The following is a 22,761-nucleotide window of genomic DNA, read 5'->3' as shown; positions in this document are numbered from 1 at the left end:
GCTAAGGCCAAGCCTGCAATCAGGCCAAAGCCAGTTGAGTTGGGGAACCAGGCTCTTGTTACAAGCCAACTATTACCCCCCCCCCCCCCCCCCGCGCAGGTCACTTCCGCCACTTCTACAGGAGCCTGGAAAGAAGCCCTGAATGGTTTCAGGCAACAAAAGGAGCTTTGTGCACTGGGAGCAAGGGCCCTCAAGGAGGATTTGGTACAGAGGTAGCAGAGGTCAGCTCAGAAGCCTCCTCATCTCTGCAAGCTGCTGGGAGCCAATGGGTTAAGCAGAGGTGTGAGGTCAACAAGTGAAGGAGTCATTGAATGACAGAGCAGCAAGATACTTTGAGGTCATTAGACCAAATCATTCATTTTATAGTTGGGGGACACTAAGGCACAGAGAGGGAATGGGACAGGCCCAAGGTCACACAGCTGGCAAATGGCAAAACCAAAACTGGAACCCGGAGTTTCTGGTTCCTTAGTCAACTAACCTGTGAGGCCATTCAGAATTTTGGATTTTGTTTGAAGGGAAGGAGCTCCTTTTAAGGTCCAGAACCTACTTCTATTTCAGGGAGCAATTCATACTTGTATAACATGGTAGCAGTACTTGGAAGGAATATTAAGTGTTTCAGGGAGCCCAAAGAGTACCTAGCGAGTCCTGGAATGAGCCCTGAAGTCCTGAACCTCCTTCTGACCTACTGGTTTGTGTTACTACTACCTCTGTGTTTTCCAATGCTTATATATATATGCACAGGATCATTTGGAGTGATACACTGACATTTTGAATCATGATATATATTGAATTCAGTATGTATTACGAAAGATGTAATTAGTACCGCAAACACTAATTTCATAGATTTTATGGCTTCAAGTAAGGTTATTGTTTAAAATCAGATTGGCTTAACGAAAAAAAATAAGTATGAACTATCACTGGATGAAGTGAAGTTGATTCACAAATATGTAAAATATTGTGCTAGTGGATTCTCAGACCATTATAGCATAGCTGTCAAAGGCCCTTCAGCCCATCCTCTTGGGCCTGGGCAGCACTACGTATGTTGAAGTAAGTTGGACATTCCTAATGTTCTCCTATGAGGACAATGCCAAGGGTTTCCTCTGTCAGTGAGACCACCAGAACAAAAGCAGTAGTATGTCAGAGAAACTGGTTGACTGATCTTAATATGAAGAAGATTACATATGTAAATCATATTCAATTGTCAGCTTAGAGTCAATTTCTTGGCTTTTTCTTCTCTAAAATTTCCCTGATTGGTCCTCTCCTCCACCATATATGTTCTACTCTGGTGGAATTGGTCAGAATGGCATATGAGATCATAAAAGTTTTAATGGAACATTGAGGGTCAGAGAGGGGAAGGTTCTTAAGACAATTCAACCATGAGTGGAACAGTCAAGACTGGATGGATCCCAGGCCTCCTGATGTCCAAGCTAATGCTTATTCCATCCCTGCCCCCACATTTCCTGCTCCACAATTGCTTCTCCATTGCCTTTTTCACGCATTCCCTCAGTTGTGTCCCCACTCCAAATCAGGCAGTCATCTTCACTGACGTCTTGTCTAGTAGACTCACTTTAGACCTCCTAAACTCATCAAGGGCTCAAGAAGCTGGTAACATTGGTCTCCTCCAAGAAGATTGTTGGGTGGTTGAGAGACGGGGGTGGGAAGACTTTATTTTTATATCTCTTGAAGTTTGAGACATATCAAGACATATTCCAAAAATAAATGAATAACAAACCAGAGAGTTCTGCTCCTTCCCTGAGCTAGATCTCGAAATAATATTTGTTCAGCACTTTAATATCTTAATGTATTATCTTGTATGATGCATACAAGAGCCCCATGCAATAAGCTCCAGTCCCAGTTCAGCTTTGTAGGTGGCAACTTTTTCTGCCTGGCTCCACCCGCTAAAGGGACACTCCTCTTTCCTCAGGAAGCCACAGACCTCTCAGCCATCTGGTGCCTACCCTTCCAGGATTCAGCCCCATTGACTGAGCTTGGCACAGACATTCTAATGAGGCAACTTGGCAGTTGCAAGTGCATTAATCTGAGGGGGGTCACTATTTCAGGGTCTGAGGGGTTTCTTTTTAGCCTCTGCAGCTGGTATCTCTGAAATGGAGAAGTTTGTCCTTCTCCCAGTATGGGCAGCCTGCAGATCTTGTACCCCCAGGAGCCTCTTTTCAAAGCAGGAACTGTGCTCAGCAAGAAGTGCTGGAATGGTTATGGGGGAGGAGGTGGGGAGTGGAAGAGCAGATGTATGCTGTATGCTGATCAACGCAGTGTTCCTACTTCAAAATAGGTTCCCTCTTGTCTGCTGTCATGGAATGCAAATAAACACTTCGCCCGGCCAACTCTTCTTCCTTTCTAACAGCCAGCACCCAAGAACTCAAGATCCCGAGGTAAGAAAGTACTTGGGAGGTCACCAGATCCCCTCTCTGTCTTCAGGTAAAACTGTGCCCAAACTGGTTCCAACTACTTGAAGTGGTCTTCAAGAGCCAGAGATCAGATCATCTCTTCCAATGTCTCCCTAAGACGCCTCACACAGGCCCTTATCATGTCACTTGTTCATTGATTCCTTTCTGTTTCTGTGACCCTCAGCCCATGTTAAATCAAGTCATGAGCTCATCCTGAAGAAAAACTGTAGCCAGTGGGAATGGCTAAGGTCAGGCTAGAGCCAAGAGGATAGCCTAAATGACCTCAGCAAAGCTCAGCAGATGCCAGGAGTTCAGACTCTGGCAGCAAATTCATTCCTGGCCAGTATCCTTCTTTCTCTTCCTCCCCGAACCAGATATCCCCCTCTAGACAACTGTGTCCTCCTCAGTGAAAAAGCTGTGTCCAGAATGCCACTAACTTGCCCACACCCAAGTAGGACACCTGAGGCAGAAGGGAAATATGTAGTCAGGCTCAAAGAAACTTGTTAGAAAAAGGAGGGAATTTTTTCCCCTCAAGGCTATATGTATTCCCTCAGTCCTATAAATAACCCATTTCAGATAAAGCAAGTGTTGGGAATATCACAGACACTGAATCCTAAATATCATGCTTCTTTCCTTTACCTTCCACTTACTTACTCCTTTTACCAACATACCTCCCACCTGTAATTTACTTCCAGTGGAAAGTAGCACCTGAAAACAAGGGAAGCATATTGGATGGCTGCCATTTGCTAATGGTTCTTTAGGGGACTCCTCCCCTGGCTCTCTGACCAGAGAAAACTCTCCATCTGAGAAATAAAGAAGTTCTACATGTTCACTTCGTCCCAAAAGGAAAGTCTCGAAGACGTTAGGAAATGCTCACTGGAGGGAGACAGAGAGGATGTTTCCAGATTTTGCGTCTAGACCATTGGTCAGGAACAAGATCAGCCAGCCCATGAAGACAACTGAGAAGCTCAGCCCCACTGTGTGACACTTGTGACCCCACCTCACACGCTTACCGATATTCTTCCTCCTCTGCCACAATGGGAAGCACTGCAAAGGAAACAGAGAAGAAATCAATACTTTGCAGAGACCAAAGCAACGTCAGAACTGGAAGGAATCTTTTGAAGTCAACAAGTTCAATCTACTCATTTTACAGAAAGATACACAGAGGCTTACAGAAAAGGAAAATTAAGTACAATAGGAAGCCAAGTAGAGCCTAGAAGCCTGGACTCCTAACTGCCTGATCCATAATACTTTCTTCCACTCCACTGGCTCACTCCTCTGGTTCACTTCACTCTCATGGATTGGGGAGTTTCCTTAACTCAGGAGATTGGAGACAGTCTGCATAGCTCACAGTGCTGTTCTGAGAAGGGACAGTAAGGATTATCAAAGAATCAGTTAACGTTTTCTTGGCACATACCGTCCTTGATTAGAAGCAAGATATGTTGGTGGGAAGGGCAGTATTTAGATTTGGAAAGCTCAAGTTCAGGACTACCTTATGTAACATTGAACATACCTTCTCGAGCCTCAGTTTTTATATCCCTAAGACTATGGTAGTAATAATCCCAACCTCACAGGTTTTGTGAGAAATCAACTTACATGAAAGCACTTTTTAAAATGATAAAACACATAAATTCATTCATTCAATAAATATTTATAGGGCACCAGTACAATATAGAACACCATGCACTATGCTAAAAGCTGTAGCAGTCATTGAAACAAATAAGGTCCCTATTCTCATGGAGCAGGGAGAATGAATAGGTAAACAAATAAATAAGGAAGGAAATTTCAGACATCACTAAGAACCAAGAAGGAGAAACTAAAAAAAAAAAAAAAAAAAAAAAACAGGATGAGATAGGGAATAGTAGGGTAGGAAAAATAGGGATAATTGCTTTAGAAAAGGTGGGCAGAGAGGGTGTCTCAGAGAACCTGAACTTTTTTTTTAAGTTTTTATTTCATCCCAGTTAGTTAACATATTAGTTTCATGTGTACAATATAGTGATTCATCTATGCCATACATCACTCTGTGCTCATCACAAGTGTACTTCTTAATCCCCATCACCCCTCTATCCCTCTCCCATCTGGTAACCATCAGCTAGTTCTCTATAATTAAGAGTCTGTTTCTTGGTCTCTCTCTCTCTCTCTCCTCTCTCTCTCTTTCCCCCCTTTACTCATTTGTTTTGTTTCTTAAATTCCACATAAGTAAAATCACATGGTTTTTGTCTTTCTTTGACTGACTTATTTCATTTAGCATAATACTCTCTAGCTCCATCCATGTCATTACAAATGGAAAGACTTCATTTTTATTTATGGATGAATGTACATACACAATAGAATATACATATTCTACTGTATATACACAATAGAATATACATATATATACACACACTTATGTATACCATATCTTCTTTATCCATTCATATGTTAATGTATACTTGGGCTGCTTCCATAATTTGGTTGTTATAAATAATGCTGCTATAAACATAGGGGTATATGTGTCCTTTTGAATTAGTGGTTTTGTATGCTTTTGTAAATACCCAGCAGTAGAATGGCTAGATCATAGGGTAGTTCTATTTTTACTTTTTGAGAAACTTCCTTACTGTTTTCCAGGGTGGCTGTACCAGTTTACATTCCCACCAACAGTATGTGAGGGTTCCTTTTTCTCCACAACCTCGCCAACACCTGTTGTTTCTTGTGTTGTTCATTTAAGCCATTCTGACAAGTGTGAGGTGATATCTTACTATACTTTTGATTAGCATTTTCCTGATGCTAAGTGATGATGAACATCTTTTCATGTGTCTGTTGGCCATCTGGATGTCTTCTTTAGAGAAATGGCTGCTCATGTCTTCTGCTCATATTTTCATTGGATTATTTGTTTTTTGGGAGTTGAGTTTTACAAGTTTTTAAAGTATTTTTTAAACTAACTCTTTATCAGGTATATCATTTACAAATATCTTCCCCCATTCTGCAAGTCACCTTTTAGTTTTGTTGATTGTTTCCTTCACTGTGCGGAAATGTTTTGTCTTGATGAAGTCCCAATAGTATTTTTGCTTTTTCATCCCTTGCCTCAGGAGACATATTTTACTAAGTTCCTATGGCTTTGACATCCTATGATGTCAAAGAGGTTACTTGTCATGCTTTCTTCCAGAATTTTGATGGTTTCAGCTCTCACATTTAGATCTTTAATCCATTCTGAATTTTTTTTTGTATATAGTGTAAGACAGTGTTCTACTTAAATTTTTTTGCATATTGCTCTCCAGCTTTCCAAACACCATTTGTCTAAGAGACTGCCTTTTTTCCATTAGGTATTCTTTCTTGCTTTGTCAAGGATTAATTAATCATATAGTTGCGGGTTTATTTCTGGGTTTTCTATTTTGTACTACTGATCTATGTGTCTATTTTTGTGCCTGTACCATACTGTTTTGATTACTGCTGCTTTGTAATATAACTTGAAGTCTGAAATTGTGATGCCTCCAGCTGTGCTTTTCCTTTTGAAGATTGCTTTGGCTATTCAGGGTCTTTGTGGTTCCATACAAATTTTAAGATTGTTCTAGCTATGTGAAAAATGCTGGTAGTATTTTGATAGGGATTGCATTAAAATTGTAGATTATTTGGGCAGTATAGACATTTTAAAAACATTTCTTCTTCCAATCCATGAGCATGGGATGCCTTTCCATGTCTTTATGTTATCTTCAATTTCTTTCGTCAATGTTTTATAGATAACAGAGTACAGATGTTTCACATCTTTAGTTAGATTTATTCCTAGGTATCTTATTATGTTGGGTGCAATTGTACACCGGATTGTTTTCCTGATTTCTTCCTCTGCTGCCTCATTATTGGTGTATAGAAAGGCAACAAATTTCTGTACATTGACTTTGTATCTTGCAACTTTACTGAATTCATGTATCAGCTCTTAGTTTTTGGTGGAGTCTTTCAGGTTTTTCTATATAGAGTATCATGTCATGTGCAAATAGTGAAAGTTTTACTTCTTCCTTACTGATTTGGATGCCTTTTATTTCATATATGTATATATATATTATTAAAGTTTGATTTGCCAACATATAGTATAACACCCAGTGTTCATCCCATCAAGTTCCCCCCTCAGTGCCCGTCACCCAGTCACCCCATCTCCCCACCCACCTCCCCTTCCACTACCCCTTGTTTGTTTCCCAGAGTTAGGAGTCTCGTGTTTTGTCACCCTCTCTGATCTTTCCAACTCATTTTCTCTCCTTTCCCCTATAATCCCTTTCATTATTTCTTATATTCCCCATATGAGTGAAACCAAATAATGATTGTCCTTCTCCGATTGATTTACTTCACTCAGCATAATACCTTCCAGTTCCATCCACGCCGAAGCAAATGGTGGGTATTCGTCATTTCTAATGACTGAGTAATATCCCATTGTATTTCTTTTTGTTGTCTGATTGCTGTGGTTAGGGCTTCCAGTACTATGTTGAATAAATGTGATGAGACTGGAGACTGGACATCCTTGTCTTATTCCTGACCTTAGGGGAAAAACTTACAGTTTTTGCCCATTAAGTATGATGTTAGCTGTGGATTTTTCTTAGATGGCCTTTATTACATTGAAGTATGTTACCTCTAAACCTACTTTGTTGAGGGTTTTTTATCATGCATGGTTGTTGTACTTTGTTAAATGCTCTTTCTGCATCTATTGAAATGATCATATGGTTTTTATCCTTTATTTTATTGATGCGATGTATCACATTTATTGATTTGCAAATATTGAACGACCCTTGCAATCCAGGAATAAATCCCACTTGACTGTGGTGAATGATTTTTTTTAATGTACTGTTGAATTTGGTATACTAGTATTTTATCAAGAATGTTTGCATCCATGTTCATCAGGGATATTGGCCTGTAGTTCTCTTTTTTAGTGGAGTCTTTATCTGGTTTTAGTATGAGGTAATGCTAGCATCATGGAAAGAATATGGAAATTTTCCTTCCTTTTCTGTTTTTTGGAACAGTTTCAGAAGAATAGGTATTAACTCTTCTTTAAATATTTGGTAGAATTGGCTTGTGAAGCCATCTGGCCATGGACTTTGATTTGTTGGGCGTAGTTTGATTACAGATTCAATTTCTTTGCTGATTATTAGTCTGTTTAAGTTTTCTATTTCTTCCTGCCTCAGTTTTGGTAATTTATACATTTCTAGGAATTTATCCATTTCTTGTAGGTTTTCCAATTTGTTGCCATATAGTTTTTCATAATATTCTCTTATAATTGTTTGTATTTCCATGGTGTTGATTCTTATTTCTACTTTCCTGTTTGTGATTTTATTTATTTGAGTCTTTTCTCTTTTTTCCTTTATAAGTCTGGGTAGACATTTTTCAGTTTTACTATTTTTTTTTTTTTTTATTTTCAGAGAATCAGCTCCTGGTTTCATTGATCTGTTCTACTGTGGGGTTTTTGTTTTGTTTTGTTTTGTTTTAGTTTCTATATCATTTATTTCTGCTCTAGCCTTTATTATTTCCTTCTTTCTGCTGGTTTTAGGTTTTGTTTCTTGTTCTTTTTCCAGCTCCTTTAGGTGTAAGCTTAGGTTGTTTATTTGAGGTTTTTCTTGCTTCTCGAGGTAGACCTGCATTGCTATATACTTCCCTCTTAGAACTGCTTTTGCTGCATCCCAAAGGTTTTGGACCATTGTGTTTTTGTTTTCATTTGTTTCCACATACTTTTATTTCTTCCTTTATCATTTGGTAGCACGTTATTTAAGCTGCATGTATTTGTGGTCTTTCCAGATATTTTCCTGTGGTTGACTTCTAGTTTCATAGCATTGTGTCAAAAAAGATGCATTCGATGATTGCTTTGTGGACTAATATGTGATCTATTCTAGAGAATGATCATGTGCACTTGAAAAGAACGTGTATTCTTCTGTTTTAGGATGGAATGTTCTGAGTATATCTGTTAAATCCATCTGTTCCAGTATGTCATTCAGAGCTATTGTTTCCTTATTGATTTTCTGCTTAGATGATCTATCTGTCCATTGATGTAAATGGGGTGTTCAAGTCCCCTACTATTATTGTATTTTATTGATTAGTACCTTTATGTTTGTTTTTAACTGTTTTATGTATTTTGGTGGTCCTATATTGAGTGCATAAATATTTATAATTGTTATATCTTCTTGTTGGATTGTCTCCTTATTATTATACAGAGGACCTGAACTTTGAACAGAGGACTGCATAAGACAGAGCCAGTAATGTGACAATCTGGGTGCAGAATATTCCAGGCAGAGGTTGAAGAGAGAGGCAAGGGCTTTAAAGGCCAGGCGGATAATGTGGACTTTGATTTAAATTACATTAGGAAGCCATTGGAGGGTGTAGAGAAGAATGACAATATCTGATTTTCACCTTTAAAAAATCACTCTCTGGTTGCTATGTGGGGAATGAATTGTGGAGCTAGAGTGGAAGCAGGGAGACCTTTTAGGAGGCTTTTGCAGTAGTTCAGGAAGGCAATGTCAAGATGTTAATTTGAAAGTTAGGAAGAAAAGAAAGAAGGGTTTCTCTTATGCAACCAATCAAAATCTTACTGAGAAAGGAATTGCCATAGTATTTGTCATCTTTCTTATCCCCTGGAAATGATTGCCACACCAGGTGCAAACATTTGACTACAATGATTTCTAGTCTTAGGGGATTAGTTTCAGCCTTAGATCACTTTAAAATGGTAAAGTTCAGCTCCACCCTGGTAGACTACAAGACAATCTGGTGAATCTTCAACCCACAATTGGCCACAGGAGAGAGGAAGGGTGGGAGGTGTTCCCCTGGGTGTTCATTGACAAGGACCTTGAGGGATGCTAGTATGAGAGAGATGGCAAATCATAGAATGAGATAGGTGTAAAAAGAGGAGAAAGTAATCAAGAGCAATACAGAATTCCTCTATAAGCTACAAAGGGGCCTATGATTAAGCAAGTCAATAAAATTCTCAGTGGTGGACAAGAGAGGAGTAAAAGAAAAGGATAAGGGAGTGGGACAGAGGGTGGAAGCAGTCCCCTGTGAGGTCCTAAATGTGACCATTCTGGGAAATTAGGAGATGAACTGATGTGTGGAATAGACTGTTACTCTGCTATTCTATTCACATTAAATTCCCTCTTCTCCCACTCTATCCTCCAACCCATCGTGGGTATAACAGAATTAAAGATAGTTCAGGAGCTAATTAGTCTTTAATTTTACATAGGGATTTACAGGTTACAAATAAGTGACCTTGTTTGTCAGACGCATTCCATATGGTAGGTTTTTTTGTTTTGTTTTGTTTTATCCTCATGTAGCACATGAGGAAAATGAGGTCCAGAGAAGTGAAATGACTTACCCAAGGTCACACAACTAGAAAATGTCAGAACCAAATTTATACTTTTGGCCTATGGAGCTCCCAATTTTATTGCATCCTATTCTTTTTTCCTGGGGTCCAGGATAACTTTGGCTGGGCCAGAACTATGAGTCCCATTCCACTTTGGACCCTGATCTTCATAGCTGAGAACCTTACAGGGAAAAGTGAGGTATAAACTTCTACATTAGAGACCTCTGCTTCAGAGTGGAGGCTCCTTTTGTTTCCTGTTGTAGAATATATTCCTCACACTTGGGAGTATTCTGAACCCAGGAGTCCAGCAGTTACAGAGACGGCCACAAAGGACCAGGATTAGTGGTGACAGTCTTCCCATCATTTGTTCATTCATTCATTCACTCCCTACAAGCCTCCTCAGGGCCAACCCTGTCCTAAGTACTCAGGGATTCAAACAAATCAGACACATTCCCTGCCCTTGAATAATTCACAGCCAAGTGGGTGGGAGAGGAAACCATGTGTACAAATCATCACAATTCCATGTAAGTGCTATTGGAAAGTATAAAACCCTGTGGAACTGAGCAAATGGAGTAATTAGTTGCTGGGAGTGCAGATGCATTGTCATGAGGGCCTTTATGAAGGAAGCAGCATTTGGAACAGGTCTTAAAGGATGAATAGTTGTTCATAAGGCAGACAAGAAGGCAAAGAGCATGGCAGGTAGAGAGAAGAGCATAGAAAAGGGCAAGGAGGTATAAAAGCGTGTGGTTTGTGCAAGTGCATAGTCTGGCTGAAGAGTAGGGTAAGAAATGAGTCTGGAACAGGGAGTAGGGGCCAGATTACAAAAGACCTTGTAGGTCATGTTAAGGAACTTGGACTTTATCCTGAGCCCAGTGGGGAGCCATTGAAGGAGCTTAAACAGAAGCCTACCATAGGTCAGATTTATATTTCAAAATATTATTATGTCTATTGAGTGAAAAATAGATTGGGAATGGGACTGGGGGAGGTTGGATAAAACTAGAAACAGGCCAGATTGGAGCATTGGCCTTTGGGACAGAAAAAGAGAGGACTGATATATGCACTATTTAAGTGGTAAAACCAAAGTCAGCAATAGGATTGTGAGAGCCTAAAAAAGAAGTCAAGGATGAATCCAGTTTCTGGACTATGCAACCGGGTGGATAATAGGGCTAGTAACTGAGGCTGGGAATGGAGAAAAAGGCATGGTTGGGGTGAGGGGCGAGGGGAATCTTCCTTTTGTCATGAATACGGTTTTGAACCTGTTGGATTTGAGGAGTCTGTGGAGAATCCACTTGGAGCTGTCCAGAAGGCACTGTAGTAGACTTACACAGAAAAATCACACAGAAACAGATATGGTCCCTGCACTTGAGGAACTTGCAGTCTAGTGGGCAATAGAGTAGCCCACATAAAAAGACAAATCAGGAGTTTTTGAGAGAAACAGGGGATCATGTTGAAAGTGTGAAAAAGAGGGACGACTGGATGGCTCAGCGGTTGAATGGCCTGCCTTGGCTCAGGTTGTGATCCTGGGGTCCTAGAATCAAGTCCCGCATTAGGTTCCCTATGGGGAGCCTGCTTTTCCCTCTACCTATATCTCTGCCCTCTCTGTGTATCTCTTATGAATAAATAAATAAAATCTAAGAAAATGAAAAGAAAGTGTGAAAAAGAGAGAACAGGAGCTAAAAAGGGGATGGGAGCAGAAAGCTGGTTGCCGTGTGAGAAGGTAGGAAGTCTGAGCAGGGTGGTTTGGAGACCAGCTGCAAAGGCTTCTGACAGAGCTTGTCTTGACCCAAGGAGTCCTCAGCCATAATTGGTTAGGACACTCAGTATAACTCACTCTCTATAGCAACTTCTCTCTCTGCTGGGCCAGCAAGTACTATGACCAGCCCTTGCCCTGCTATCTCAGGGCAAGCCTGGAGACTTTTCAAACTTTGCCTGGTTTCTCTGCTTGCCCTCATCCCCTGGCCTGCCCTGTGCCACAGACCTAGGCCTAGAGCCAGTCATAAGAGCACGTTCTTCACATTCCAGCCTCCTCCAGCCCTATCAGCTAGGCCACACAGAGCCATATTCACAGCATGACCCTCTCAGCCTCCAGAGTGGGCATTCACCACCTCCACACCCAGCCCCAGCTGGTGATTTGCCAACACAGAATGAGGCCACTGTGGGAAGCAGGCTCTTCTGATTCCTCAAGAGCTGACTTCTCTTCATCTTAGGGTTTCTCTGCTGGGATGGGGTACACTGGGTCTGGCCACTAGTATGTGCTTGAGTATGCATGTATGTCCTATACACTCAGCTAACTTCCTCTAGTCTAGGCCTAGGATATGTACTGTGTGGGGCTGGACACAGAGGTAGGTAAGACACAGGCTAGGTCTTTACAGGAGCTCACAGTCCAATATGGAGACATATGGGTATATGAAGGACATTGTGTGGGCTGAGTCTGGAATCATCCTGCCACCAGGTTCTAAATTGGAGCACTGGTGTTATGATGCCACTTTTAAACCCCATTCCAGAGGACTGGGAACATGTGCTCATGTTCAGGGTGTGAAATCTCAGGGGATGCTACAGGCCTGAGGGATGTCAATCTCTTTCCTGGAAAGGGCAAAGGAGACCTGATTTGAGTAAGACTGACCAGCACAGGCATTCTGGGCTTGACCATGTGCCTTTGACCAATTCTTTGCTGGTCCTCCAATTCTTTGTTGCCTATAATGATAGGCAAGTCCTTAACAATTCTCATTGTCCCATCATAGGGAGGGGGGTAAGGGACAATCCAAGCAGTGAAAGGGCAATGAAAGACATGACTTCTAGAAGGTCCCAGAGTCTGGGACAGCCTTTTGAGGAATTCCCAGAGGATCTACTTCTTTTGTCTCCTCTTTGAGGGTACAAGCTATCCCACGCTAGCTTGATGTGGGGCCTCCCAGAAAGCCTGTCTTCTCCTAGCCACCAGAACCCTAGATATGGTGGTCTCATATCTACTCACCTGCCCCCCAAAAGAGTACCTGACCCTGACCTGTAGCCTCAGCAATGCTTATCTGCATATCATTTTATAACTCCTCCCACGACAGAAATTCTTGCTGCCTTGAACCCTTCTCACCTTAATTCCTTTCTGCCAGTTATGGAAAGGCCTCTTGTCCTCCTGTCCCGCTCCCCATTTCATACCTGGCCAGCAGGGCTGTTCCAGGACCAGCCTTTTGCTTTTTGGGCCTCTTTCCCCCAGCCTTTTGTCCTTTACTGTCCTTCTGCCTCCACAGCAGGCAAGATAGCAGGCCAGGAAGGAGAGCAAGCTTGTAGCTGCAGCCTCCAGGGTTTCTTTGGATAATCTCAGGAATGTCATATCCCTAAGGCTTGACTTTCCCACCAACCAACAGGGACCTTCCTTCCTGCCCAGAGCTCGAGAGTTCTAGGAGAAGGGCCTTGGATGGGGTGAGGACGCGGAGGGACTGAAGGGGAGAGACAGTGGTTCCAAAGTGGAGTAAAGCCTCTTTTCCAGACTCTGGGCTAGTCCAACAAGGGGTGGGAGTAAGGGTGGGGAGAGGAGATGAAGAAATCACCTTAAAAAAAACCCCACTTCCTGAACCTGAGGGTAGTAACATCAGTATTTCCTACTGTCTTTTAACTTCCAGAGGATGTTCCCAAGTTCAGGCTCTCATCAGGCAGGTAAATCTTATTTTTCAGATGAGGAAACTGAGAGCACAAACCATGGAGCCAGGATCACCTAGAGCAACCAAGCAATTATCTTCAAATTTCACTCAAATTTACTGAGCACCTACTATGTGGTAGGCCCTTTTGTAAATGTCATCATTGCAAACAGTTATGAGGTAAATAATATTCTCCATATGTTGTACATGAGGAAACTGGGGCTCAGAGAGGGGAAATAGAGGCTGACCCTGGTCTAGCAGATTGGTGCCCTGTTTCCAGCAGCTACTGTATTATATCATTATATCATATTCTTCTCCCAAGATCCAAGGGTGACCCAGCCCAAGACAGAGGAGAGTCCAGGGAAAATTAGCCCACACTACTTTCCAGGGCCTCAAGCCCCATTACCCAAGTGTAGGGCTTCCTTTCTTCTGCCCCTTGGCAACTACGGCCTTGGAACTGCCAGTTGAACTGGACTTCAAGGTCCCTTGTTGCAGCAGCAGCAGCTTGAGGGGTGGGCCAGAGAGGTGGGGTCAAGGAGCTCCACTCCTTTAAACCTCTGTGAACCCCACCCCCCATCCCAGCACAGGCCATTTGAGCTGCTGCTCCCTGTTATTATTCCTAGTGACTTGGAAATGCAGGCCCGGCCCTGGCTCCCAGAGCTTGCCAAGCCTCCAGCTGTTTTCAGGCCCTACTGGACCTCCCGGTAGGGGGGACCAACCTCCAGGGCAGGCTCATTTTCCTGAGCCTGAGTTCCCTTCCCCTTCCCCAGGGACCTTGCATAGAAATCACTGACATTCGGGGAGCAGTTTTTTCCCACTTTGCTTGGAGGTTCAAAGAACTATATATGAAATATAATGAGAGTGGCAGAGCTGGAAAGACTCTCAGAGATAAACCAGTCTAAAATAGTCACTTTATAGATAGAGAAACTGAGCGGAGATTACATAAACATAGTATATAAAACATGGACTTTGGACCTGGATTACGTGAGTTTAAAATCCCAATAATAGCTGTGTGAGTTTCCTGGTTTCCTAACTGGGTAAGTTTCCTAACTTTTTTTCTCTGTTTCCATAAAATGAGGATGATGGCAATAATAGCCTTGCAGTTACTGTGATGATAAACTGAGTTAATATATGTGAAGGGCATGGAACAGTGTCTACCACATAATGTGTACTCTATAAATGTTAGCTAATACTAGTTTTAACTTTCTGCAGTACTTTGGAGGGAAAACAAACCTGGCATTGCCAATCTGCAAACTTTTCCAGTTACTTCTGCCTTCACCAGCCATATTGTCAGATATGTCTTCCACCCACCCCCCCAGCAGCCTGCATTCACACTCCTTTCAGTGCCAATGAAACTAAAGGTAAAGTAAAAATTAATGTCCAAGACATAAGTCAGAGTCAAAGCTTTGCTTCCTACTCCCCATCTCACCTCCCCAGTGCCCATCTCCATCTCTCCTAGTTCCCAGGACAAATACTGTTCAGTCTCTTGATGACTTGATCAAATAGCACTAATTGTGCTGAAATGGGGCAACTGGGAAAAAGAGACACAATGGTTAGGAGTTCAGATCAGGTAATTCTGGAGGTCTCCATTTTCACCTTCATGCTGGGCCCACTGTTAAGATTGTTCTGGCAGTGCTGTTGCAAGAAGTACTGGGAACTCCAATTTAGTCATTCTCTTGCCTTGAAGACTAAGTGAGATTGCCATGCACTGATGCTAGATAGATAAAATTTGTTAAGTTCCACTCCCTGGCATTTTCTGGACTGAATCAGTCATATACACCAACGGGGCACTTGGGGGTGAGTATGAAAATCTGTCATTTTAAATCCACAAGACAGTAAGTTCCATGAGGTTAGAGACCTGCAGCTATTTTGTTAACCATTACCCATCTCCTCAGAGCCTGACACAGCATCTGGCACATAGTTAGCTCTGAATAAATATTGCTTGGTAATGAGTGAAGGAATGAATTCCTCAAGGCTATTCCCAGTTTAAGGAAACCTCCCATTTTCTTCAAGATAATAATAAATGAACATGTCAACAGTCCTTGCCATCCTTGTTTCATGTGATCCTCATTGCAACCTTGGGAGGTAGGAATTATAATTTTTCCCAGTGTATAAATAATAAAAATGGTTAATGCTCACTAACTATGTGCCTGGTGCTTTTCTAAGTGCTTGATACATGGTAACTCAGGTCTCATATGAAGTGAATACTATTATTAGCTCCATTTTACAGAGCAGGAAACTAAAGCTCAAAGGGGTGAAGTAATTTTCTCAAGGTCACACAGCTAGCAAGTTGTGGCTCAGAGAGTGAACACCTCGACTTCATGTTTTGTTACTTTGGACACCCTGTTTTTTTTTTCACTGCATCAAGAGTACCCTTGGCAAAGTCGAACTCCCACATACAAATTTGCAAGTCTCTCATTTTGACCTCTGCTCCTATAAGCATTTGCACCCCATTTCTAGGTCCAAGGCAAGTCCCCTGGCTCTGTGCCTCCTCTTTCTTCTGTCTCCAACCTTACTCCCCCTTGAAGAAGACTCCCTACTCTTTTTCTCCATAAATCATCTCATCAGATTCTGATCCAACTGCATGTCTATCATATGTTAGGCTTTTATATACATCATTTCATTGGAAACTCCATTAAGTCTTATCCACTGAGGAGAGGTGGCTTGCCCAAGACCGCTCAGCTTAAATGTGGCAGAGGTGGGCATTACATCCAAGCCAGTTTGACTCCATGCCCGGTGTTCTTCCTGCCACACCAAGCTGCCTTCTGTTCTGAGCCAGGAAATTCCTCCCAGGGAAGTTCCTAGATCACCCAGAAACCAACTCACGCTCTCTTTAAGTCCATGTGTGTCAATAACATTAGCATACCTATTCTTTTACTTCAACACATTGACAAGAACCTCACAAATATGTGACATATGTCAGCATCTAGGCAACTTACAATTAGCCACACAGAGACAATCCATAGTGTGCATTTTTCACCCATGTCAGGAGTCACTACCCGACACTCAAGTCAATTAAGCTATGGAAATGCAAAGAGAGGTCCTAAGGGTGAAGACTACTTCAGTGGGATATAAGATCTTGTCCTATCCTCACTAAGTGGTTTTCCCATGACCTGGGAGTATGTAATAATTCCTTTCTTTGGATCCAGTGATTGAGAGGTAACTGTAGGTATAAGTCTCAGATGTATAGGTATACACCTTCCACTTACACACACACACACACACACATATTGGCTAAGGGACCTGTGGCAGTGTCCTCAGATGAAACAGGCTATTTGAGGGGTAGCTGGGTGTACAGTCAGTTAAGCATCTGACTCTTGGTTTCTGCTCAGGTCATGATTTCAAAGTTGTGAGATTGAGCCCCGCACTGGGCTCCATGCTCAGTGAGGAGTCTTTCTAGGACTCTGTTTCCCTCTGCCCCACTTTCCCCCTTCAAATAAATAAATAAGTCTTAGGGAAAAAAAAGAAACAGGATATTTGAGGTCATGAGCATCATTAGAAGTATGCAACAATGTCTGGCCCTCCTTTTGACAAGATGTGATAGGACTCCTACATGGAATGTAGGAATGGCATCCAGAAGCATTTAAGAGTTTCTATAAATTCATATGCTATCCTGAATTCTCTACAATTCCTCCTGCCCCTCCCACAATGAATGCATACTGTATGTGGCAAATTGGTCTTGCTTGGGACAATAAGGGCAAAGGCCTGGAAAAGTAGATACATCCTGGAAGCTGGGAATACAGCTGCTAAATCACCCAGTTACTGTCACACTTTCACCCCACATCCTGCCAGACTGATTCTGGTCAAAAACTAGGAAGTGGTAAGCTGGCCAGGGGACAGAAAGAGCCCCAGGTATGAAGAAGCAAACATGAGTATGTGTGCTTACATGACTGTATATATGTACATAAATATGAAGGGGCAGAGGGAGTGTGAAGCACACACCCATATGAACAGGCGCCAAGGAGCCAGGTATGAGAACTGCCACATGCAAGTCCCATGCACATTGTGGCAGTGCATTCATAGGAGAGGGTGTTTGAGAATATATCCTCAAGTGAACTCAGGAAAGCCCTTGATCTCCTATATACGAGTAAGTATGAGAGTACAGTGACTGGGGACAAGTGTCATGTCCCTTGTTGGACCATGACTGGATGGCTAAACTCTCTGAGGCTTTCCAGTTTACAAAGGACTTTTCTGTCCATAATTTGCCTCCCATAGAAGCTTTGCAAGTAGGTGAGACAGGGATATTGCCATGTGTGCTTATTGTGCATGTATATGTGACATGTGTGTAAAAGTCCCACTTAGTATTGCCGTTAGATTCTACCACAGACAAATTGTGTTTGGATTTTGCCACAGGGGGAGGAAAGAGATTATGGTCTATGTAATAGATCTGGCTGTGTTCTGACTGCCCCCCTGTGACCTTGGGCACATCTCCTTCCATCTTTGTGCCTCATCCACAGTTTAGAAGGAGGGAAGGGAGAGGAACAGATGACCTCCATAGACCTTTCCATCTCTGATTATTGTATGACTATTTACCTGTTATAAGAGAAAATAATTGAGAGACAGCAGGGAGTATTTACCCTCTCAGAGTCACCTAGAGGTCATGGCTGAGATGGAGCTCCAGCCAGATTCTCCACCTCCCAGATCAGTGCCCTCCAGAAATAGATATGTCCACCTGATACAAAGTGAGTTACATGAGACAGGATCCAAATTCTGGTCACTTGTTATGTGCATAACACCATGTTAGGTGCTGGAAAGAAGCAAAAGGACACATCAAAGAAAGAGTCCTGTGTGCATGCATGTGTGAGTGTGAGGCTGGAGTGGGGACTGGACTCATATGCATCCTCGATTGTGCTGAGAGGCCATTGATACCTTTCAGGCCCCTGCTGGTCTCCAGGGAAGACACATGAGACACATATGGAACTATTTATACTGGGTTCATCTCACATCCAAACGTCTTGTCCCTTGGCTGCCCCTAACCCCAGTGCTGCTCAAGCAGTCCTGGGCCCTGGCCTGCTGTCTTGCTACCTTCCCAGTATCTTTGGCTTCTGAGGTGGCACCCTTCAGCTCCCAAACTCAGGCAGGGCCAGAGTAGAGTGCTGAAGGTAATATGCCTAAGGAGCAGATAAGACCTGAGATCTTGGGGATCCCTGGGTGGCTCAGTGGTTTAGTGCCTTTCTTTGTCCCAGGACATGATCCTGGAATCCCGGGATTGAGTCCCACGTTGGGCTCCCTGCATGGAGCCTGTTTCTCCCTCTGCCGGTGTCTCTGCCTCTCTCTCTCTCTCTCTCTCTCTGTCTCTAATGAATGAATAAATAAAATCTTAAAAAAAAAAAAGACCTGAGATCTTAACCCTGGAGTTTCCAAATATAGAATAACCCTTGTTTTTTGCCTTGGTGCCCCCCAGCATGCAGTTTAGAAATCTGCTTTCAACGAGTCATGTGTTGACCACCAATTCTATGCTGAACACCTTAAAGACACAACCGCTCCAAAGTCTCATAGCATCTCTGTGAGGCAGGCACTGATTAGTATCATTTTTTAGATAAGAAAACTGAGGCTCAGAAAGGACTTGCTCAAAGGCAGCTAGTGTGTGTGTGTGTGTGTGTGTGTGTGTGTGTGTGTGTATCAGGTTGGGGGGGTTGGAATTCAAACCTAAGTTTCTCTGCTTTCCCTCCCCCTCATATATCTTTAGCTGTTAGAGAGCACTATATGGTATAGGATGGTAGGGGGCTTGGTGTCTCCATTAGGACCACAAGAAGGTTGAATTAGGTGATCTAAAAGATGCCTTTCAGCTATGGCAGACTACTACAGCCATGCCTCTCTCTGCAGTCAGCTCTCCCACAATCAGGCAATTGCTCATAAGGGGGCCTGGCTCAGAATGGGAAGGTGGCTCAGAGAAGCCCATGCCCTTAACTGGGCTTAGAAGCCCAGAAGGCCTGCCTCTCTGACCAGGATCTCAAAGCAGTAGCATTGCAAAAGTAGCATGTATGTGGGTCTGGCAGGCTGCCTCTTAGCCCTGAGATACAACCATGTGTTGATTCATATCTGCCATAGCCCTGTGTGTGGGCATGCATGCATATCTACCTTTGTGCCATGTGAGTGTTTTTGTATGTCTACATGACTTTGTCTATGTGCCTAGGTCTCTGTGTGTCTGCATGCTTATGCATGGGAAGGTATTGATTTGTGTACATGTGTGCCTATCTCTGTATGTGCATTCAGGCATATGTGTGTGAGTTTACATGATTGTGGATGTGCACTCTGTGTGTGTGTGTGCATTTGAATGTATTTATTTTGATATGGATGTGTGTGCACACTTGAATGGTGTATCTATGCATGAGTGTGTAACTATAACATATATATGTGTACATCCTATGTTTGTGGACATGCAGGAGTGGATGTGTATGTGTGTGTGTGCTAGTGTCTGGGACTGGGATAGAGGTCTCCAAGTCTTTTAGGGGGCTCTCCTGCCCCAACAATTTCTAAGAGACTGACATGGGCAGAGAGTTTGCTGGGAGTCTGAGACTGAGGTAATGAGTACAAAGTGATATAAATCCCTGCCAATCACCCAGATTGGTTAACCAGAGAGTAGAGGACAGTGGTGCCAATCAGGTGTCAAGTCTCACAGACATTTTTGCTTCTCCTCTGCCTTGCCCTTATCATTAGATCCATTTTTTATCATCTCCTTGCCACCTAGCCTCATTGCCATCGCTGCCATCTTCTTGGCCTCTGCATCACCACTTGGGCCCTTCTAAACTGGAGTGGAAGGGCTGCTGGAGTGCATTTCTTAAAAGTGTCCATTGAATTATATCCCTACTTTACTGAAATCCTCCTGATCCCCTAAAACAACAGTCTCTGGACTTTGGAATATCATAGGTGAGAAAGACAATTTTGAAGAAAGAAAGAAAGAAGAAAGAAAGAAAGAAAGAAAGAAAGAAAGAAAGAAAGAAAGAAAGAGTAAGAACTGCAAACTTTTTATTTTGCTGAGGACAGATATTTTTAAAATTTCTCACTCTTGAACCCCACCCCATTGGAAGGACGTAATAATCTCCAAATAAATAATAGTCTTCTGAGTTGAATTAATTTAGCTTTCTGAAAATTGTACTACATCACTCTCACTTTTCTCCCATTTGACTGCAGATAGGTGAAAATCACATTTAGGACTCCCACTAGGTAAAGACCACAGCCCCAGGCATCAATTCTAAACCCTATGGGAGGCAGCCCCATTCCACTTATCTAGCTTTTCTCCCCTCAGACCCTGTACTTGAGACACCCTACAAAACCAGCCCTCCCCCAACTCGCCACCATTTGAATGCCTCCAGACTCTTGCTCACAAAATTCCCTCTGCCAGGCATGCCTGGAATGCCCTTCCCCCAATTTAGGACTGACAAAGTCTTCTCTTCCTTCAAGCCTCAGGCTCAGCTCAAATGTGACCTCCTGTGAAACTTTTCCAAGTCCCTTCTGGTGGAAGTGATTTTTCTTTCCAAGGGTCTCAGCCTTTCCTTTGTCCTATTTTACAGTCAGGCTACTTATTTAAAATTTTCCCTACTGAATTAAATTGTGTGACATCACATAGTGTCAAGAGAAGTAGGGACTTTAGGAGTTCAGACCCCAACTCTGTCAGGCATACCTGAATGACCTTCCCAAATCTTTTACAGTGTTCCTTCACCACCTATAAAAACAGGAAAACAATGGGTTTTGGCAAAGATTACCACCACAGTTAATGAATTGAAAGTGCCTATGTCCAGTACATGGCAGATACCAAATAACCATCAGTTCCTGGGATCTTGAGAGCAGAAATTATGCCCTCCATATCCTTGTGGGTCCTGTTGTGCTCATGTATTCCCCATGTCCAGGATATAGTAGGCACTCAACAAAAATTTGCTGACTGTTGGGCAGCCCTGGTGGCCCAGCGGTTTAGCGCCGCCTTGAGCCCAGGACGTGATCCTGGAGACCTGGGATCAAGTCCCACGTTGGGCTCCCTGTGTGGAGCCTGCTTCTCCCTCTGCCTGTGTCTCTGCCTCTCTCTCTCTCTCTTTCTCTCATGAATAAATAAATAAATAAAAATCTTTAAAAACATTTACTGACTGTCTAGCATATATAGTAGGTTCTTGATAAAGACCTGTCACTTTTTTTTACCACCTCTTTGAGGACAGAAGCCATGCCCCTTTTTGTCTTCATGTAACTCCCATGGTGCCTAGCACAGAGCTTGATATATGTTGACAGAAATTAGTAAGAGTAATCATAATAATAGTTACTGCCTCTCATATGGATGCTATATATATCTATATATATATATGCAAGGCATCATGCTAGGAACTTTACACACATCTCTTTTATTTGCAAACACACAGTATATAAATAATAATACCAACTTCATCACCTTATAGAGATTGGTACCACTATTGTTTTCATTTTAAAGCTGAGGAAACTGAGGATCAAAGGAATTAAGTATCTTGCTTTTGTGGCAAGGCCTGGGAAGCAATAGACTTTTATGATACTCAGCTAGCCTACTTAATTTTATGGGAAAGCAGTATACATTTACAGAACTGGTTAAGTGACAAAAGCAACTTGAATCCAATTCTTTCAAGCTCCAAAGTAGTCTCAGAAGCCCACCTGCCTTCCAGCTGGCACACAGTGGTTCCCCAGCTGCCTTCTTCCCCTCTGAGCAGTGGAGTGGGCTGGGTCTGGGCAGCCACTTACCTTTACTTTCCTGAAGCAAGCCCAGAAAACATCCAGCAGAGGCATGGTGGAGAAGTGCAGGGAGCTGGGAGAGTCCAGCAGAGTTCTGCTGGGCACAGGCCTCCTTCTCCCTAGGGACTAGACTAGAGGGGATGCAGGCCTCTGTGAGAATCAGCCCTGGCCCTGTGCTCCATCAGCCATCCTAGCGAGGAGAAGAGAGACACAGAGCAGTGGTTGGCCTGAGTTCAGCTTGCTTCCTCTTCAGGCGCCTCCCAGAGGGCCCTAGGGAGGAAAGTAGGGAGGGAGGGAGGGAGAGAGAGGCTAGCTAAGGAGGAGGGACCAGGAGGCGGGTCACTGATTCAAACTCGGCATCGTTAAGCAATTGGCTGGGAGTAGAGAGCAATGAGAGTTGAAATTCCTTGAACATTACAGTTCCCAAGCTTGGAGTGTCCAGCCTGCCGGCTGGCTCACCAATCAGTCTGCCACCTGCACGCTGGCATGCATGCCTTCTTGCCTCCTGCTGAATGACACACCAGCAATCCCTGGAGGCCTCTGGGTATAATCAAGACCACACAGGGGCTGTGGAAAGAATGCCAGGAAAAGAGCCCAGGAGGAGAACATTCAACCCAGGCAGGACCTAGGCAAGTGTGAAGGCAATTGGCGGAAGCAGAAAGCTATGAGCCTGGGAAACTTTCTTAGACATGAGACTCTAGGCCCTTGATCACTGGGTCACTCTCCAACTCCACTT

At 43.0% G+C, this 22,761-nt stretch overlaps 1 protein-coding gene across 4 annotated transcripts in view; it reads right to left on the bottom strand.

The window, feature by feature from the left end:
• STARD8 (StAR related lipid transfer domain containing 8) overlaps positions 1-22,311 on the bottom strand; it is an 81,556-nt gene extending 59,245 nt beyond the window's left edge. For 2 of the 4 annotated variants that reach the window (XM_025982823.2, XM_072743651.1), the window contains exons 1-2: positions 22,035-22,280; positions 3,419-3,452 (exon numbers count right to left, since the gene is read on the bottom strand). In XM_025982823.2, coding sequence (XP_025838608.1) covers positions 3,419-3,452; positions 22,035-22,079 — 79 coding nt within the window. In that variant the 5' untranslated portion in view covers positions 22,080-22,280. Of the gene's footprint in view, positions 1-3,418; positions 3,453-20,961; positions 21,004-22,034 lie in introns of all 4 variants that reach the window. The other 2 variants (XM_072743649.1, XM_072743647.1) reach the window with 2 other exon arrangements.
• Between the last annotated feature and the right edge of the window lie 450 nt (positions 22,312-22,761).

The sequence above is a fragment of the Vulpes vulpes genome, chromosome X (genome assembly GCF_048418805.1).
Source record: "Vulpes vulpes isolate BD-2025 chromosome X, VulVul3, whole genome shotgun sequence".
Classification (NCBI taxonomy): Eukaryota; Metazoa; Chordata; class Mammalia; order Carnivora; family Canidae; genus Vulpes; species Vulpes vulpes.
The sequence above is the reverse complement of the archived record's forward strand: the minus strand, read 5'-3'. Positions and strand labels throughout refer to the sequence as shown.